General features: G+C 42.8%; 2 protein-coding genes across 26 annotated transcripts in view; one reads left to right on the forward strand and one right to left on the reverse strand.

The window, feature by feature from the left end:
• Positions 1-7,992: 7,992 nt before the first annotated feature.
• CLDN25 (claudin 25) lies at positions 7,993-8,838 on the forward strand. The gene has a single exon (XM_027979119.3). It carries the CDS (start codon positions 7,993-7,995, stop codon positions 8,683-8,685), a length of 693 nt encoding a protein of 230 aa, XP_027834920.1. The 3' UTR covers positions 8,686-8,838.
• A 6,540-nt stretch (positions 8,839-15,378) lies between these two features.
• USP28 (ubiquitin specific peptidase 28) overlaps positions 15,379-20,961 on the reverse strand; it is a 70,039-nt gene continuing 64,456 nt past the window's right edge. For all 25 annotated transcript variants that reach the window (XM_060399300.1, XM_060399296.1, XM_027979219.3 and 22 more), the window contains 4 exons: positions 19,991-20,070; positions 19,332-19,455; positions 17,707-17,902; positions 15,379-16,603 (listed from right to left, as the gene is read on the reverse strand). In XM_060399300.1, the coding sequence (XP_060255283.1) occupies positions 16,428-16,603; positions 17,707-17,902; positions 19,332-19,455; positions 19,991-20,070 (576 nt within the window). In that variant the 3' untranslated portion in view covers positions 15,379-16,427. The remainder of the gene's footprint in view (positions 16,604-17,706; positions 17,903-19,331; positions 19,456-19,990; positions 20,071-20,961) is intronic.

A 20,961-nucleotide genomic window follows, 5' to 3' on the forward strand; every position in this document is an offset into this window, starting at 1 on the left:
CTTAGTGACCCTATGGGCCGTACCCCACCAGGCTCCTCTGTCCATGGAATTCTCCAGACAAGAATACCGAAATCGGTTGCCATGCCCTCCAGGGGCTCTTCCTGACCCAGGAATGGAACCTGAATCTCCTGTCTCTCCTGCACTGGCAAGCGGGTTCGTCACCACTAGCGCCACCTAGGAAGCACCATACGTATGTGTAACATTTATTAAATATATATTTATATTATTTATATTACCTAAGTAGAAAAGGCAGACGAACCAGAGATCAAATTGCCAACATCCGCTGGATCATCGAGAAAGCAAGAGAGTTCCAGAAAAACATCTATTTTTGCTTTCTTGACTATGCCAAAGCCTTTGACTGTGTGCATCACAATAAACTGTGGAAAATTCTGAAAGAGATGGGAATACCAGACCACCTGACCTGCCTCTTGAGAAACCTGTATGCAGGTCAGGAAGCAACAGTTAGAACTGGACATGGAACAACAGACTGGTTCCAAATAGGAAAAGGAGTACGTCAAGGCTGTATATTGTCACCCTGCTTATTTAACTTCTATGCAGAGTACATCATGAGAAACGCCGGGCTAGAAGAAGCACAAGCTGGAATCAAGATTGCTAGGAGAAATATCAATAACCTCAGATATGCAGATGACACCACCCTTGTGGCAGAAAGTGAAGAGGAGCTAAAAAACCTCTTGATGAAAGTGGTGAATGAAAAAGTTAGCTTAAAACTCAACATTTAGAAAACGAAGATCATGGCATCTGGTCCCATCACTTCATGGCAAATAGATGGGGACACAGTGGAAACAGTGGCTGACTTTATTTTTCTGGGTTCCAAAATCACTGCAGATGGTGATTGCAGCCATGAAATTAAAAGATGCTTACTCCTTGAAAGGGAAGTTATGACCAACCTAGACAGCATATTAAAAAGCAGAGACATTGCTTTGTCAACAAAGGTTTGTCTCGTCAAGGCTATGGTTTTTCCATTAGTCATGTATGGATGTGAGAGTTGGACTATAAAGAAAGCTGAGGGCAGAAGAATTGGTGCTTTTGAACTGAGGTGTTGGAGAAGACTCTTGAGAGTCCCAAGGAGACTGCAAGGAGATCCAACCAGTCCATCCTAAAGGAGATTGGTCCTCGGTGTTCATTGGAAAGACTGATGCTGAAGCTGAAACTCCAGTACTTTGGCCACCTGATGCGAAGAGCTGACTCATTTGAAAAGACCCTGATGCTGGGAAAGATTGAGGGCAGCAGGAGAAGGGGACGACAGAGGATGAGATGGTTGGATGGCATCACTGACTCAGTGGACATGAGTTTGGGTATACTCCGGGAACTGGTGATGGACAGGGAGGTCTGGTGTGCTGCAGTTCATGAGGTCGCAAAGAGTTGGACATGACTGAGTGACTGAACTGAACTGAAGTATAAATAACATTAGTACTGAATGGAGTGGAACATGATACTTAGTACTGTCTGTCAGAGGTTACAAATCAATTTTATCAAAACTTTAAAAAATTTGTTTCACTTTTCAAGTGTGTTACATACTAAAAGATGTTCACAATATACTATGTGCGTACATGCCTGCATGCTGTCACGTCAGTCATATCCAACTCTTTGTCACCCTGTGGACTGTAATCCGTCTGGCTCCTCTGTCTATGGGGATTCTCCAGGTAAGAATGCTGGAGTGGGTTGCCATTTCTTTCTCCAGGGAATCTTTTGACCCATGGATCTGGACACAGGGTTAATTATAAAGCTTTATAAGCTATAAAGCTCTAAAGAAAAAATGAACATACATGTAAACTTGGTTCAGACAAAAATAAGGTCCTTATTGGGAAAGGTGTAGAAGAGTAATTAATTTGCGAGGTGTTCTCAGAACAAGTATGAGCGTCAAGTATGAAATGACCTAATTAAAATTGCCAGCACTTGGCTGCCGCATACAAAGCTGATGAGAGCAGCGTCTCCCACTTGTAACTGCAAAGTGCTACCGTGTGAATATGTGTGACACGCCTACTCCAGTTTGTGACCAACTGCAAGGATTCCTGATATTCTCATTTCTGCTCATGTTTATAAACTTACAGTATTAAAAATAATAAAGATACAAATACATATATAAAGTATGTATACCAAATCAACTTTTAGTGATGAATTGATGGTGTTTATTCTCTTCTTTCCCCTGATTTTTATATTTTCTACAATAAACATATATTGCACTGATTATAATGCTTTCAAAAAAATTTTTAAAGGTACATTGAGAGGGTAGACCCCAAGTAGATGCTGACCTGAAGGTCCTTGTCATTTTTAAGTGTCCATGGGACAATCTGCTTATACTAGTGAGGCAGGGCAATCTTCCTGTGACATAAGAAAGGAAATGAATTTGGGGTTGAGACAGGAAGCCATAATATCTTGAGAAGTGCCTCTCTCTAGAAAATTAACCAACTTTTGTTTGGTGGACCTGTCAGCCTCTCCTTGAAATCTAAATATTTATACTAACAAATGCCCAGTGAGGAAAGAAGGACCTGCCAGTGAAATTCCTGAAAACTTGTAACAATATTTATTGAGCAACTACTATATGACAGACACTGCTAGGCTGGGAATCCTAAATATGTGAATAAATAATCTCAGGAAAATATGGTCATTACTATCTTGGAGGTAGTTAAGAGGTTGATCCAGATGTTGTTGGACCTAACTAACTCTTACACAATTGTCAGGAGGGGGAAGAGTCTTTAAGGAAAAGAATGTAAAATAAAAAATACAAAACCAAGTGCAGCCCTTGGAAGGGATCTGTACAAGTAACAGCCCTGGTAGCTTAATCTACCTCTAAGGAAGATACAAAGGGCAGAAGAAATATTGGAGGAGTACCCAGTCTCAGATTGAATCAGGGAGGTTTCACAGTAAGAAGGAATCTGAACTGAGAATGGAAAGAGTTATTAGGTTGAAGTTCTGGAATCTTCTTCTAAGAAACTGAACTGTAGAAGTTCCGCCTCTCCCTGAGCACTGGATAAGCTAAAGACTGTCCTTCAAATTTCCAGCAAAGGACAAGGAAGAGTCAGACAGGAAGAACAGGAAAGACCATAGGGAATGGAATGGGATTGCTACCCACAATGTACCCAAGTACAAATGAACACTTGAGTTAAGAAAAAGAAATTAACAGCTCTCAGATTAGAAGAATTAATATTGTTAAAATGGCCATACTACACAAAGCAATCTATAGACTTAATGAGATTTCTTTCCAATTACCCATGAAATTTTTTCACAGAACTAGAACAAATAATGCTCAAGTTTATATGAAACAATAAAAGACCCAGAATTGCCAAAGCGATACTGATGAAAAAGAGAAAAACTGGAGGCATAACCCTCCCAGACCTCAGACAGTATAACAGAGCTACAGTAGTCAAACAGCAAGGTACTGGCACAAAAACAGACATATGGATTAATGGAACAAAATAGAGAGCCCATAAATAAACCCACACACCTACCATCAATAAATCTTCGACAAAGAAGGCGAAAATATACAATGTGGCAGGGGGCAGGGGGGTGGTGTATCTCTTCAGTAAGTAATGTTGTGAAAGCTGGACTGCCATGTAAATCAATGCAGTTCGAACACTCCATCATACCATACACAAAAATAAACTCATAATAGCTTAAAGACTTAAGTGTAGAACGTGATGCCATGAAATTTCTAGATGAAGCATAGGCAAAACATTCTCTGACGTAAATCATAACAATGTCTTTTTAGGTCAGTCTCCCAAAGCAATAGAAACAAAAGCAAAACATGCAAATGGGACCTAATCAAACTTATAAGTTTTTGCACAGCAAAGTAAACCATAAACAAAACGAAAAGACAACCTACAAACTGAGAGAAAATATTTGCAAATGATGCAACCAACAGGGGCTAATTTTAAAAATACACAGACAACTCATACAACTCAATAACCAAAAAAATCACACAACCCTATCAAAAAATTGGCAGAAGACATAGACATTTCTCCAAAGAAGGCATACAGATGGCCAAAAAGTAGGTCAAAAGATGCTCAAAATTACTAATTATTAGAGAAATGCAAATCAAAAGTAGTGCAATGAGGTTTGACCTCATACCACTTAAAATGGCCATCATCAAAAAGGCCACAAATAAGAAATCCTGGAGAGGGTGTGGAGAAAAGGGAACCCTTCTGTCCTCTTGATGGAAATGTAAATTGATGCAGCCACTATGGAAAACAGTATGGAAATTTCTTCAAAAACTAAAAATAGAGTTACCATATGATCTACCAATCCCTCTCCTAGGCATGAGTGAGTGAGTGAGTGAAATTGCTCAGTCATATCTGACTCTTTGCAACCCCATGGACTGTAACCTACCAGGCTCCTCCATCCATGGGATTCTTCAGGCAAGAGTACTGGAGTGGGTTGCCATTTCCTTCTCCAGGGGATCTTCCCGACCCAGGGATTGAACCCGGGTCTTGGATTGAACCCGGGTCTCCCAAATTGCAGGCAAATGCTTTACCCTCTAAGCCACCAGGGAAGCCCCAAGGCATATATCTGGAGAAAACTAATTTAAAAATATACATGCACCTCAATGTTGACAGCAGCACTATTTACAATAACCAAGACATGGAAGCAACCTAAACGTCTATTGACAGATGAATGGATTAAAAGAGATGTGCTATATATACAATGGGATATTACTCAGCCATAAAAAGGAATGAAATAATGACATTTGCAGCAATACGAATGGACCTAGAGATTATCATACTAAGCAAAATAAATCAGAGAAAGACAAATATATAATATCACTTATATGTGAAATCTAAAACAAAATGGTATGAATGAATTTATTGACAAAATAGAAATAGACAGAAAACAAACCTAGGTTACCAAAGGGGAAAGGGGGAGAGGGATAAATTAGAAGTTTGGGTTTAGCAGATACACATTACTACATACAAAACAGATAAATAACAAGGTCCTACTGTATAGTACAGAGAACTATATTTACTATCTTATAATAAACAAAAATCTGAAAAAGAATTTATATGTGTGTGTATATATATATATATTTATATAACTGAATCACTTTGCTGTGTACCAGAAACTAACACAACATTGTAAATCAACTATACTTCAATAAAAAATACATTTTAAAAAAATTTTAAAGAAATTAGGGGGCTTCCCTGGTGGTCCAGTGGCTAAGACTCCATGCCCCCAATGCAGGGGCCAGAGTTTGATCCCTGGTCAGGGAGCTAGATCACACATCCCACAGCTAAGACCTGGGTCAGCCAAATATTTATTTTAATTTTTTTTAAAAGAAATTAACAAATGAATGGGTTCTGTTTTCCCTTACCTGACCTCTTTTATAATTCATACTTATCCTGGTTTGTGTATCTCCTAACTCACAGATTTGCACAAGAAAGGGCTCTGAAGAAAAGCCAAAGAAGTAAGGAACAGTGTCTGAAAGAATGCCTCCTGACCTAACATGTCTCACACACATGTGGCATGCCTGGATTCAGCAAACAAAGTGTCAAACACAAATCTGGATGGATATAGAACAAGCAGACAGTGTTTCCAGGGAAGCATAATATTTTGCCATCGCTTTGATTAGAACATGTGGTTGCTAGAAAAGCAGCAGCAGGAGACTACAATTTAAAAGAGCATCCCATTTATTTCAAGGCAGGATTAAAGGAGGGACGGGGAGCGGTGGCTGCAGGTATGGATGAAACAAGATTGCTATCAGTGAATAATTTCTGAAGCTGAGTCAGAGTACACGAGATTTCTTTATGCCATCTGCTCTATTTTTATGTATGTTTGAAATTTGCCATAATAAAACATGAAAGAAAAGGAGACATTCCAGAAGATTCTGCTCATCTCTGTCCACCCCTACAAGACTGATAAGTTAATCAGGCTGCTTAAGCATTGAGGTGTCATTGAGGTTAAGTCAAGGTACTGTTTTTTCAGATGCTATCCCAGGCCCCCTTTTCACTTCCTAGTGTACTACAGGGCACTCAGATTAAAATGTAAATAGGGGAATACGTTGGTCAACATTTATGTCTTCAATATAATAAAGCCCAGTTTTCTTTCATATTTTGCCATAAAGATGAGCCCACAGCGGCATGCTGTGTCACCAGTGCGGAGGCTCAGGGCAGGAAGCATCTCTGCGCTGGCGGGAGACAAACGGGAAACATCAGAGCTCCAGCCGCGGGCTCGGGACTTGGATCTCTTGCTTACCAGCTGGGGGACCTTGGCAAGCTACCTAACGTGTATCTCACAGCGCGGGTGTGAACATTAAATAAGGATAAAGAATCTGGCCAAAAGTCTGGTTTTCAGCCACACTCAGTAAATGTGAATTATTTCCTTTCCTGTCGGAACCTGCCTCTTGTCAGCAGCAACAAATAGGAATGAAAGCTGGTGTGACTACCATCTATTTATAGCTGTCGGAGGTGGAAGCGCTTACCTCCTGCTATATTCTGGGTCTGAATAAACTCCTTGGATAGATTTTTTTTTTCTTTCTGCCTACGAAATCACTAAATGCTTAAATCTGTAAAATGTATAAAATGTTGGGCTGGCCGAAAAGTTCATTTGGGCTTTTCCATTATACGTTATGGAAAGCCCCGAACGAGTTTTTTGGCCAACTCAGTACATCAGTTCAGTTCAGTCACTCAGTCGTGTCCGACTCTGCGACGCCATGAATCGCAGCACGCCAGGCCTCCCTGTCCATCACCAACTCCCGGAGCTCACTCAGACTCACGTCCATCGAGTCCGTGATGCCATCCAGCCATCTCATCCTCTGTCGTCCCCTTCTCTTCCTGCCCCCAATCCCTCCCAGGCATGCTCTTTCCACTAAAAATAACCATGGTTAACACGTTGTGGTATATTTTATATATATATATATATATACACACACACATATATATGTATATATAAATACACACACATACATATATATGTACAAACACACATACATATTAATACATATAGATACAGATGTATGCACTTTTTTGTGAAAGTGAATCTGAAAGTGAACGTATATATTGTTTGGTCAGTGTTTTTGTCACTTAACATATCAAAAACATTTTTCACGTCATTAAAATTTCTTCTACATCAATTTAAAACAGCTGCCTGAACTGTATATCATAATACACAATGATCAACACTAGTTCAAAGGGTATTTTCATACATCTTTGTATATATTCACAATAAATTAAGGTAAATTCTCGGAGGTAGGGTGTTGGGACAAAGTATGCATATATTTCCTGGAGAAGGGCATGGCAACCCACTCCAGTATTCTTTCCTGGAGAATCTCATGGACAGAGGAGCCTGACAGGTGACAGTCCATAACGTCCCACAGAGTCAGACATGGTTGACGTGACTGAGCATGCATGCACCCGTGTATATATTTTAAAGTGTAAAAGGCTTCCCTGGTGACTCAGAGGTAAAGAATCTGCCTGCCAGTGCAGGAGATGCAGGAGACATGGGTTCCATCCCTGGGTCAGGAAGATCCCCTGGAGAAGGAAATGACAACTCACTCCAGTATACATGCCTGGAAAATCCCATGGATAGAGGAGCCTGATGGGCTACAATCCATGGGGTCACAAAGTTGGGCACAACTTAGCAACTAACCAAAAACAACAACAAAAAGTATAAAACATAACGTCATGTTACCCTCCAGAAAGATTACGCAAGTGTGTATTCCCAGAACATCATTCTTGTCTTCTTGGACCTGGGGAGTAATTTTTTGAATGTACTCATCAAATATGTATTGATGGTTTACTATCTGACTATTTTGCCTCTCATGGGCCCCTCCCCCAGAGTCCACCCCCACATCCAATCTTGGGCACACCCCCTAAACCCAAACATTGCCAAGTTCCTGGCACCAGCTGCCTAGAAAACTGAAACAGGAACCCTCTCCAAGCGTGAAAGACCTTCTGCTCAATTTCCCAAAAGTCCTGCCTGACGCAGTCACTAAGCCGCCTCTCCTTTGCTTTCTGCCTTTATTCTCTGGTGGGAGCAACCATGTCCTGGAGTTTCCAGGGGAAAATCCAGCTAGGGGGACTGCTCCTTTCTCTCCTTGGCTGCGTCTGCTTATGCGTCACCACTGTCCTTCCCCAGTGGAAGACTCTCAGTCTGGAGCTGAACGAAATGGAGACCTGGACCATGGGGCTTTGGGAGGTCTGCGTGGATCAGGAGGAAGTCGCCACTGTGTGCAAAGCCTTTGAGTCCTTCCTGTCTCTGCCCCGGGAGCTCCAGGCATCCCGCATCCTCATGGTGGCCTCCCATGGGCTTGGACTCGTGGGGCTTCTACTCTCTGGCTTTGGAGCTGAATGCTTCCAGTTTCATAGGATCAGACGGGTGCTTAAAAGGAGGCTTTGCCTCCTGGGAGGGACTTTGGAGGCATCAGCTGCTGCCACTACCCTCCTTCCCGTCTCCTGGGTGGCCTACGCCACAATCCAAGACTTCTGGGATGACAGCATCCCTGAGATTGTGCCTCGGTGGGAGTTCGGAGATGCCCTCTACCTGGGTTGGGCTGCTGGTGTTTTCCTGGCCCTTGGTGGGTTACTCCTCGTCTTCTCAGCCTGCCTGGGAAAAGAAGATGTGACTTCTCCCCACATGGCTGTTCCTACAACAGCCCCACCATCCTGTGCTCCAGCAGAGGTATCTGACGGCTCGTTCTACCTAATGCCAAGATCTAGGACCCTGCTCATCTAGGACAAGCTTCTGCCAAGGAATCTCTGGGACAGAGGAATGTCAGTAGAATCCTTTTTCTTCCTTAACCTCTTCACTCTATATTTGTTTGCCTCATTTTAGGGGTGGTGGTCACTGTCCTGTTTGCTCAGGAATTTGACTGTCTTAGTGATATGATGATCCTAATTTCAGAATGAAAAATCAAAGCACAGCTTCTAAAAGCATATTTATCTGATTTAGATTTTATTTACATAAAATGCTTTTAAACTTATGAATTATATGCTTGATTCTTCTATTACCAAGGAAAACATTACAAAATTGCATCCATCCTAGAAAAACTAGTCTACTCTACATGTAGATAGAAAAGTTTAAGAATATACCTTGGCAACTGAAAATGAAATATTGGCCTAGAATAACATCTTAGGATAGGAACCCTCCTTGCTTTCATTTTCAGCTTCAGGTGCATGATTTGAAAGGGAGCATCACAATATATCCATAGATTCTTAATATTCCAAAGGGAAGACATATTCTTATTTCTGCTCTGTTAGGAGGCTGTATGTGGTCTGCTCTGTCTCCAAAACATGAAGGTAAGAAATTGTGTGAGTGATAGGGTGACCAACAATCCTGGTTTGCCCAGAACAGGGCACTTTCAGCACTGACACTAGGAAGATCCCTGGCGTGGCTGTGCCCAAGGACTGCCCAACATGGGCATATACCTGGAAAGAATTGTCAGCTTCCTGGAACTATCTTTTACCATATGCAGACTCACATCATAAATCCCTTACATTTTCATCCAAATGTCAGATGACCTACCTAGGCTGTAGCTGCTGATAAAGTCCCTTTCACAACAATGACCCCAGTTCCTTTGCTTGTCCCCCTTTCCTGACCATCCACCCCAAATCTTCCCTAAAAATTTCTGCAGGTCCTCAAGAGGAAGCCTTCTGCTTGCTCGTAAACCCACTCATCAGCTGAAATTAGCCAGCAAACCCACCCTCTTCCTTTCACTACCATCTGCCTCCCACTCCCCTAATCGGCTGAGAGTCACCACTGACCCCCATCGACACTTCCCGCAGGAGTACAACGAAGGGTGATGGTTCCAATGTCCTCAGATAGATTGCTTCTCCAAGTTCAAAGGCACCTTTGCTCGCAGGGCAGAGGAGACCCTCCACACGCTGGTGGTGCACTTTGCCCTGAGGCTGTATTGCTTGTGTTCAGATGCTTCTCCTTCTTGATTGAAGAGCCCTGGCATCTTGAGGTAGCCATTGCTCAAGCAAGAATATGCACACACCAACACAAGAATAAACCATTTGCCAGCGTAGCCCATGGCAGTTCCCTTTATTTTTTCTGAGGAAATGAGCTGCCCCAGTGCAACTTTGTCTGCAGTACCTGACTCACTTACTTTCTCACCCAGAATAGCATCCTGTAGGGATCGGTTTCTCCAGAAAGTTCTTCTCCTTTTTACATAAATCCTTTTGTATATGTTCACTTCACATACACAGATCCAAAAGCCTTAGGTAAATGAATTTTTGAATATAAAAGGGGATTGCATCAACTTTGCATTCTGGCCTTCTCTGGTTTTGATGTTCATTTTATCAACTACCCTTTCTCGATTACATTTCAAAGATCTCAAGGCCAAGTTTCAATCAGGAGTGAAGCTCAAATATCCAAGAGTTCTCCTTGGATCCCATAGGATCTACAAGGAGGACCCATGTCATCATTCATCCATCTCTTTGAACAAATATTGTTGTCCACCTACCACACGCCAGGCATTGTGCTAGCAACCAGGAGTAAGACAAAACTTGTCCCTGCCCCTCCTCTAGGCAATTAGGGGAGACAAATATTGACAGGGAGTCACATCGGTGCAAATTGTTAATTGAGACAGACTTTACAAACTTGTGAAGGTACATGGTTTCATGGGCTTCCCTGGTAGCTTGGTGATGAAGAATCCACCTGCCAATGCAAGAGACATGGGTTTGATCCCTGGGTGGGGAAGATCCCCTAGGGAAGGAAATGGCAACCCACTCCAGTATTCTTGCCTGGGAAATCCCACGGACAGAGGAGCCCGGCGAGCCACAGTCTGCGGTGTTACAAGAGAGTCGGACACAACCAAGTGATTAAACACCACCACCACATAGTTCTATAAGATCATGCAATAGGAGGAATTTAACCTAGTCAGGTTCGATGAGTGGGTACCCTAAGGAAATGGTAACTGGCTAAAAGCTAAAGGGTGGACAGCAGTTCTAGATGGAGAGAGAAGAAAGTTTGAGGGAAGGCTGGTGAAGCAGGAAGGAACCAGACCTTGCCTTACACTTTCTTCTCTCTCCATCTCTCTCCTGAAGAACGTTATCTGTGTTCTTAGAACCACAGGAAGCCAAGCATGGGGCCAGGAATAGGAGCTCAGCTGACCTGCAGCAGGAGCACACCCCTTTCCTAACACCTTGTCCCTGTGCCATATCCCTGCCACACAGCTGGGTGGGGTTTAAGAATGACAATGCACTTTCACATATCTTGTGCTTTATTTACTGTTATTTTGACTGTTTTTCATTTTTTTGAGCTGGGGAGCACATATATTATTTGTTTTCCTAATGAGGAAATGAAGAATTTAGGCAACATGCCCACAGTGAGTAATTAGCTGGCAGAGACTTGAATCCAAGGTTTGGATGCTGTGGCATTCTTTCATCACGCCAAGTGGTTGCTTCACGGGGGTGGGCTGCCGACAATCCACCAGAACAAAGGAGAAACTAGAACCCCAGCAGCAGAAGAAAAAAAGACCTATAAGAAAAATCTCGTTCTCCGTGCATTTGTTGGGGTCTAAACAGGGTCTTTGTTGTCAGATAGCTCACCTGCTCCTGCTGGTGGCTTGCAGCCCTCACCCTAATCCCTAGGGTGCAGGTGCTGCCGATGTTTTCCATCAGCATGTGATTATGACTTCCTCTGCAAAGAAAGGGCACAAACTAAACATCTGTTAAGAAAAAAAAAGAGTCTGTTTTTCTAACTCTCCTTTAAAAAGGACACAAAGGCATTAAAAAAAACATTCGGGAGTGGAGCAGGCCCTGTTGATTGATTCCCAGTCAATAGCATGTCATCCCCTGAAGGACGTGATCTGCATTCTGGACAGAATCTACTTTTCGAGAAAGAATCTGAGGAAGAAGATGCTTTTCACCTAAAACTGCCACCGTGCTTATCTACCTACTTTGTAGGGAAAATAATGAGAAATAAAAATAGAACTCATTAAATCTTAGCTTCAGCTCAGTCTTTTCTCATACATTTGTGGCAAATTAGCATTAAAAACATTTCTTTGTTGTGGTTACACATGGAGAAGTGTGTTGTCATATGTATGAGAAACAAAAAGGGACATCAATCAATTAAGGTTTCAAACCAAAAGCTTTTATTATGTGCAAGGCATTGTAAGAAAATAACTCAGGGACTTGCCAAACCTGATGCCGTTAGAATTTGATGAGTTTCGTGCTATTTTCTCCACTGGCCTTCCTTTGAATCTGAACATTTCACCACTTGCAAAGAAGGCATTCCAGGAAGTTCCTCTTAAAATATTCATCTGTTACCCTTCTGAGCCTCTGGGACTAACTCTAAGGGGAAAGTCACAAGGGTGAGACACATTTTGGAATGGGAGAAAAATCAGAAATAGTTTCATGGGCTTCTGGACTGGAGGTATGTCTTAGCAGCCAGGGTTAGGGTAATACAAAACTCAGAGGTCGGAAAATGTTTGCAGTCACTGGCCTCTGATACAGAACTGAAAGAAACTGGAAACACATCCCACTTAACTAATTGATGGATTTATTTTTAAAGCCAGGTGTTCTTGCTACCTCGTCCATATTTATAGTTGCCCAGAATTTTGAATAGTACCTCAAAGCTAAATCCAATGGGTGACATATGCCTTGGGTTCTTCAGGAAGCCCTGTGTTCTGGACAGAGGAGCTGGGTGGGCTAGTCCTTAAGGCCTGCAAAGAGCTGCATACGAGTGAATTGACTTAGTACTAGTACTCACTCTAAACACAGGGGCTCAGCACTCTGCTGCTAGGAAGTAAACTGGTGGTCAGCCTTCACACAGTCCGCCTAAAAGAAGTACCCAGACTCATCAGGGAGGATTCCTGGAAGGGAATTCGCAACAGTCGGGAGCACTGTGATGTATCCACCCTTCCTTGAGAGGGGGGCGGCAGGGAGATGGACTACAGGAGAACCATTCACAGATGCAGCTGCTCCCAGCAGCAACGACGGTATCTGAAACGCACCCATCCCACCCTGCTGAGCGGGAGAAGCTCCTGGTGACAGAGGTACAGAGGAGGGTGCCTGACCTCCACTGGAGCAGCCAGCGGCCGGGGGCTGGCTTGCATGGGCGAGGCGGCAGCACCAGTGCCCCTGCCTTTTCTGGTGCATGGATGGCTAGGTTTTCTGTAACCTGAATGGGTGCCGGGGCAGGCAGTCTGGGTGGCACTGTCCAGAGCACTGCTGGAAGGTGGGGCTGGCGAGAGCAGGAGCTGAGATTGGGAGGGGTCAGTCAGAAAGTCCCAGAGCTGCACCAGGGAATGATGCGGAGGTTTTGCACAGGGTTCTCTGAAGAACCGTAAAACACCCTACACAAGAGCTAGTAATTGGATTCCTGCCATAAGAAAGAACCAAGAGGTTATTTTTTATAATATTATTTGCTGTAGTGGGTCTCGGTTGTGGCATATGGGCTCTAATTGTCCAACCCAATCGGGAATTGGTGTTTTCAAACTGTGGCACTGGAGAAGACTCTAGAGAGTCCTTGGACCGCAGGGAGATCAAACCAGTCCATCCTAAAGGAAATCAACCCTGAATATTCATTGGAAGGGCTGATGCTGAAGCTCCAATACTTTGGCCACCTGATGCGAAGAGCAGACTCATTGGAAAAGACCCTGATGCGGGGAAAGATTGAAGGCAGGAGGAGATGACAGAGGATGAGATGGTTGGATGGCATCCCCAACTCAATGGACATGAGTTTGAGCAAACGCTGGGAAATCGTGAAGGACAGGGAAGCCTGATGTGCTGTAGTCCATGGGGTCGCAGAGTCGGACACGACTGAGTGACTGAACAATAGTTCTTAAAAGAGCTAACAAACCCCAACAGAAAAGGATTAGGCGAATCCCAGTCTCCAGGGAAGTCATGGAGAAGTCATGTAACCTGCCCAAACTCTTGAATCACTCCAGGTCAAGAGTCAGGTTGGTTCTTTTCCCACCTTGTCCCCAACATCCCTTCCGCTTATCCTTCTTTTTCACAACCCTTGAAATAAGTAAAACCCTTCTTAGCCTGAGGCACTTTCCTGATCCTAAAAGAAATCAAGCAGTACCTAAAGCAGCCCCAGCACCACGCTGGGTGGTCTGAGCAGATCCACCACTACAGACGTCCAGCTGTTCCTTTCTTCACCAACTGTAGATTTTCAAAAGCTGATCAGGAAATAACTAATGTGAAAAGGCACAACACAAAATGTCTTACAAGACTTCCAAGGGCAGTCGAGTAGTTGTTAATAGCACAGGTTATGAAGTGAGATGCACCAAGAACAAGCGTCCTGGCTCCACTACCTAGCACACCTGTGACCTTGGGCACGCCAACAGTCCTCATTATCATCCCAGGGTTGTTACGTAACTACGCACAGCACTCAGGAATGACAGGGATTTAAAAGCAAAAGGCAAATGGTAAATAGTAAAAGCCTTCCTAGGTGGCACTAATGGTAAATGACCCACCTGCCAATGCCAAGAGACGTGGGTTTGTTTGCTCCCTGTATCAGGAAGAGCCCCTGGAGGAGGAAATGGCAACCCACTCCAGTATTCTTGCCTGGAGAATCCCATGGACAGAGGAGCCTGGTGGGCTACAGTCCATGGGGTCGCAGAGTCAGACATGACTGAAGCGACTTAGCACACACACAATCAATGAGTAAGAAAATTAATCATTTCGCCATGAAAAAAATCTTTGCAGTGAGCTATAAAACACAAAAGCACCTCTGAGTATCTGTAAAAGATGGCTTAACCATTCATTTGACCAAAATATAAAATATTCAGTTTCAAGAAAATAACTTTTTTGCCTTCTAAATCAAATTATGATGTGAATACACGTACATGCAATGCAACCAGCAAATAAGATGAAATCAGACACCACTAGGTGTTGCTCAAGAAGTGACCTGCCTTTGTGAAATGGGAGTATCTCCTGCCATATCTAGAAAGGAGGCCACAGCCATCTGTGATTCAGGCCCTCCAAATGTTCATTTCTGAGCCCAGAGGGCCTGAAAAAGGAGAACGATGCCCCCAGGTAGCTGAGATGCATATGAAAAGAATGAGTTCAGTGAGCCCAGATGCTGGCATCTTCCCACAGAGAAGAGCCTAAACTCCTTGTGACAGCTGGTTTTCCTTAATTAACAGTAATCTTTCATGTTCAGACTATCTACCTCTCTGGTACAAACTTCTATATAACCTGACTCCTTTCCCCGTCGCCTCCTTGGAGCAGTTTCTCAGGGCTACTTGAGAGGCTGCCTCCCAGGCTTGAAGTTCTAAAAATTCCCACCGAATAAAACCACTCTCTGCTTTCAGGTTGTGACTATTTTTAGTCGACACTTATTCCCATCAAGCTTCTTAACCCTTTAATCTGCCCTTTTCTTTTTAAGAAGAAAAACTGAAACATGAGAAATGCTTACTGAGTCCATCCATTTCCAAAATAGAACATATGAAAACAAAGGCCATACTGCATACCAAAGATAAAACAAATACTTTTATTGCACATTTATAAAATCTGCATAGTTGTAGCAAGTCTTTGACCCTCCCACAATTCCCCTGGTAATCTTTAAAATTTGGTTAAAACACAATACCCTATCTGGAGCCTTTTAAAAATGGTCAATGGGATATTTCTCTCTCTACATATACACATATATATATATTCTTTTTCTTTTTACAAGCCCACATCCCCTATTTTTTAAAAGGAAAAAAGGGGGTGGGGTGTCAAAATGTTCTTCTGGACCAGCAGCAGCCTTAGCCATTTTCAGATGCTAGAAAATTTTACCTTCAAATGGTTAACAACTATGAAAATGTGATCTTTAGTTAAGTTTCACAACGCTGCTATTCCATCTGATGTCCTTAATGCTTTCTCCTTTCTTTCACTCAGGACTGGGTATGAGGTTTTCTGGTTTAATTAAAACTATAAAATAAAATAGAAGAAAGAAAGGAGAGGCAGCTCTTCTTGACTTTTCAGCATCTTACTGCCACATGACCTTATGTTCTACCCACACGTGAAAGGGTGGTGGCTCATCAACAACCTATTTTTTCATCTCCTGTCAAGAGCCAGGCAACAACCCATTTTTTCATCTCCTCCCTTGCAGTTAAATTTTTTTTTTAATGTCATCTGTATCTGAAAAAATAACGAGTAGCTGTTCATACAGTTCAGGTCCTGATGAATCACCCTTTTAGTCTGCTGTCAAAAATACTTATGCCTGAAGGATACTCTGAGGCTCAGGAAAGCCCAGGCTGTCTTGTAGAGACAAGAGACATTTCAGGGCTTCTGCCACAAGTCAACGCCAGAACACACCAGTTCCTGCCTTTTTTTGTGAAATCGCTTCTATGATTCGGTACCTAAAAAGTGCAGTTTCATTTTCAATCCTTCTTTACACACACAGCATAGTTAGGATCTGGATCTGAGTCTCACTTTCCCACCTAATCCCTTTCCCAGGGGAAACACTGTGACAACAGACTTCTGTGCAATAGACGGTCAACCAAAGACCAGGCTGGGTCTTGAACACGCGGGGGCTTATTTCACTGTCACAGCTGACACTCCTTGGATTGACTCCATGACAGCTGCGAATCGACTACAAAGGTCATAGGGAGAATTGGGCCGAATAGTTGGAGGCTCCTTTAAGACAATGATTTCTGCGGAAGGATCTAGAAGTCTGGGTAGAAACTCCCCTAAGCACAGCTGCAGATTTTCTGTGGAGGGAAAATGGATGGTTAGTATACAGCTAAATAAATCTCTGAGTTAAAACTAGTAAGTCCACAACAACCTCCAAGTTCAAAGCATTGCTCTGGCCAGCTAATGACAAATGACTATTCCTTTAGACCAAATCAAGAGCAAAGACCTATTTGCCGACTAAGAAAAGTTTTAGGTCATTGTTTTAAGTCATCTGACATGCAGCAGGATAACACTATATATTCACTTCATTATGGACATGTCTTCTAATCAATCATCCTTTAAAATTTGAGAAAGTACCATAAATATAATGTGCTGTAAACATACTACTGCCATAAAGATAACACTGATCTCATCCTTCAATTAAAATATATCAGTGTGTACATGGCATTAAGTAAAGCTATAATGTCACATATAGTTTAAACAAAAACTGAAAACATTAAAATGAAATTCTTAGCTACTATTATAGATTTTTTCAATAAGTATCATAAACTTGAACACTTTGACAAATCAACAGAATATCTTTACATCAGTGAGCAACAAAGAGGCTTCATATTAGGATACATAACAACTTTCTAAGGCAACTAAACTCGCCTAAAAATATCTAGTTTTAGGCTCCCTCTCCAAAATGCTTTGGACAGGCACAAACATCCCATTTACTAATTTATCAACCTTGAAGGCATCACAGTTAATAAAATGTTTATGTCTTGCAACTTCAAGTCACAGGAAAATTTAATTATGGCACCGACTGGTAATCAAGCAACATAAAGAGATTTTTAAAATATTTAAACTACAAAGTTCAAGTTCAGATTTTGGCAGACAGAAAAGTAACAGCAGTCTAACACTGCTGGAGAGCAGTGGTTTTTTTTTCAAATAGCACTGTGTGGCTGGCTGTGGAGGTGATTCAGCAACCACAGAGGAGGTAAGGGGAGGCTAAGGACAGGGGTTCAGGGTCCTGTTCCTTGTTTCAATACAACAGATGTAATTTTCAAGCCTTTATATGCTCGGGGATTCCAATCCCTTAAAAAGGTTTGACAACCACTGCTAGAGAGTTAGTCCAACTGTCATTTCTAGAACTCTCAAGGGTCTTAAAAATTATTGGCAATGGCAACAAGCAACACACCTGCGATATCTTGCCCAAGGTAAGAGCACCAGTGGTTTCTCATGACCTCAATGGCATCCAGGTCATCCTTGGAGATGTCATTATTAATGATAAGGTGAATACAGGGAATGATTAACTCATTCATCACATTAATACCCTCTGTTACAGAGTGCTCATCGTTTGTTTCAAAGAGAGAAGCTGCTTTGGCATTCAGCTCCTATGGATAAAAAACAGTGGGGAAAAAAGTCTCAGAAAGAAGACAAATATTTAAACAAATAGTTCCCAAACTTCACTGTACATTGGAATTGCCTGGGGATCCTTAAAAACCACAGATGCCCCAACACACTCATGCCAATTTGATTGGTATCTGGCTGACCTAGGCGCTGGGATTTTTTTTTTTAAATGTTCCCAAGGTGATCGGAATGCAGCAAAGCCTCTTACCAAGTGGCCTCAACTTATAAGTCAAGGTCATATTTAACACCTGCTTCTACCAAAAGACCTATTCGATGGTTCTCAGTCTTCACCAAAAATCAAAAATCACCTGTAGAAGACAAGGTGGTGCCCAGGCCCCTCACCAGGAGACTGGTTTAACCGTCTGGGGAAGGCCTGGGCCACCAACATGTGAAAGCCCCTTAGGCGATTCTGACACAAATCGGGAGCTGAGAGCCAGAGATGGAAAGAAGCCAAATCCTTACTACTGCCTTCCCATGGCAGCTGAGCAGGACCTTCAAAACGTAATCTCTATTTGGTGATTTAAAAAATAAAAGCATTTGCGGTCCATCAAATCTACAAGGCTCCCTTTTCAGCTTCAAAGTGCCCTGCCATATCTATAACTGACACAGGAATCCAAGTATAATCAGAAAATAAAGCTTTTGAGATACATACATGTCACAACTTAATCTCTTCCATTTGGCCTTAACAAGAGGTAGTGGCAGAAATGCAGGCCTGACTCCTTGGTGGAGGGTGATCCTGCTGGGTGGCAGGGAGGCCCAATGCAAGCTTAGCCTGAGGTTAAGCCACCTCTGCAGTTTTCTGATGACAAGCACCTGGAGGGACCCCTGGGAAGGCAGGCAGACTATGGGTGCGCCTTCCCACGCAGCAGCCAAGTGCAAAACGACCGCACTAGATCTCCTGTGGTTTATGACAAGGATGTTAACAGAACAGCGGGACCAATCCTTATGGTTCAAACCTTTTAAAAACTGGAGTCTCTTTAGACATCACTAAAGCTTCTCATCTACTAGCTTATTAGTTAGGGAACGTAGACAACACATGTTTATTAGATGCTTACTATGTGCCAGGCACAGAGAAAAAGGCTGACTAAGAAAAGGACCTATGCTCAAGGAACTCACCATCTAGCAGAGAGGCGTGTGACATAAGCTGTGATGCGGTACACATGAAGGGCACCGAAAGGGGAGATGCGGTTCTCACCTAAGTCCTATCAGGGGCGGAAGAAGCATGATACTCACTGAAGTAACTTCATCTGTTTCAATGTAAAACTACTCTTGAGGGTTTAGAACAATCTAAAACCTGCAGGAGGGTTTTTTTTTGTTGTTGTTTTATGTTATATTTCTTCCTGGCTTCTAGGAACAGAGGTAAATAAATACAATAAAACACAAAAATCGTCAGGCTTTATCAAGAGTACACACCAGAAGGCATTTTCTTCGGTATAAAGCGATCACCGACTCCTTCACACCCCGCTGGGGCCCCTTCATCAGCAGAGCGGCATTGCTTTGGTAGGCGTACACCAGGTAGGAAAGTGCCTCTTGGTACCTGAGAAAGTTATTGATGAAAAACAGCTCAGTGCTCCTTTCCCAAACCCAGGGCTTAGTCCCCATCGCTCTCTAATACAAGAATGGAACCAGCTGCAGGGATGGAAAAGTCCTCAGCATGGAGGCAGCATGGTGCAGCTGGAAAAGCCTGAGGCCCAAAGACCACAGCCAGCCTCAGCTCCTCTGCAAACTGGCCGGGAAGCTCAAGGCAAATCATGGCACTTCCCTGGACTTCTGTTTCTCCCAACTCTACAACAAGGAAGTGGACGAGAGGCTCACTACGGTCCACGATGACTCTAAAATTCACCATCTGAGTACATTTTCATTTATCACAAAGAAAATTGGCCATTATATCTCTCAACCAAGAAATCTATCATTATATAGAAGATGAAGACACATGTGTGATGTTCAGTGCAAACGTGAAGCAGAACACTGAGAAAGGTAGAGACACGGTGTGTGTGGAAGGGGCTGTGGTCCTGAGAGTTCCTGGTGGGCATCCACAACCAGCATGCTCGGTAACATGAGACTCCACTTACTTTCCTTTCTGGTAGAGTTCCAGGCCTGTCAGGAGATACACAGACACCTTTCGGAACAAACTGTAATCTTCATGCCACTTCTGAAAAGGAATGACAGCCATTCATGATTATGACCGAAACTACTACCTTTTTCCCCACAGCAAGCTTCAAACTCAGTACTAATACTTACGGAGCTCATACGGCCCAGCACAAAACCAGGAGACACAAAAGCTTTCAGATAATAAAGTACTGGACATTTATGATAAAAGTCTACCGCTGACCTTAATTTTCCATGTCCTGTTCCTGCTGCCGAGGAACAGAAATATTCCTTTCACGTGAGCTTTAGAATTTCGGATCTTAACTTCCAACACCCACGCCAAAGTCATTCAGCTCTGGTCTGAATGAATGGCCTCCTGAGTCCTGAGGAAGCCATTCAGATGAGGGAAGACAGAAGGTCAGGGCCGCTCCAATCTCAGGAACAACACTAAGCTTGCCTGGGGGGAGGTGGGGGGTGGGGGCCAGGGCACACCAAGGTGGCACCCAACAGTGTCGTACCTACATGACGTGTTTCGTTTTTGGAAATTTGTAGTCACACATGCATTTTAATGCATAAAATGCATTTAGATTTGAATACAGAAATATTAGAAAACTATTATTTAAAGCAAACCAAAACCATGAAGTCACGAATTGCATTGCCTAGGACAAGGCTAAAGTGAGTATTTAAGGGAAATGAAGTGCTGATCAGCTGAAGAGAAGAATGGCATAAAGAAACTGGCCATTCAAAGGGTTAAGAAGAGATCATTCATTCTGACTCAGCTTTTTTTGAGAGGGGGTGGGAGTCACTTGGCGATAATATAAAATTGTTTGCTTTATAGCTTATATATAAAGTTTATTAATATTACTACAAGTCGTACAAATTGGATTATAAATATATTTGTGCGCATGTATAATTTACTATACGAGGAGGAACATACTGGAGAAGGAAATGGCAA

The sequence above is a fragment of the Ovis aries genome, chromosome 15 (assembly GCF_016772045.2).
Source record: "Ovis aries strain OAR_USU_Benz2616 breed Rambouillet chromosome 15, ARS-UI_Ramb_v3.0, whole genome shotgun sequence".
Classification (NCBI taxonomy): domain Eukaryota; kingdom Metazoa; phylum Chordata; class Mammalia; order Artiodactyla; family Bovidae; genus Ovis; species Ovis aries.

What these genes read in the sequence shown, in the direction of transcription:
- CLDN25 (XM_027979119.3), top strand. Translation starts at nt 7,993, where the DNA reads ATGTCCTGGAGTTTCCAGGGGAAAATCCAGCTAGGGGGACTGCTCCTT.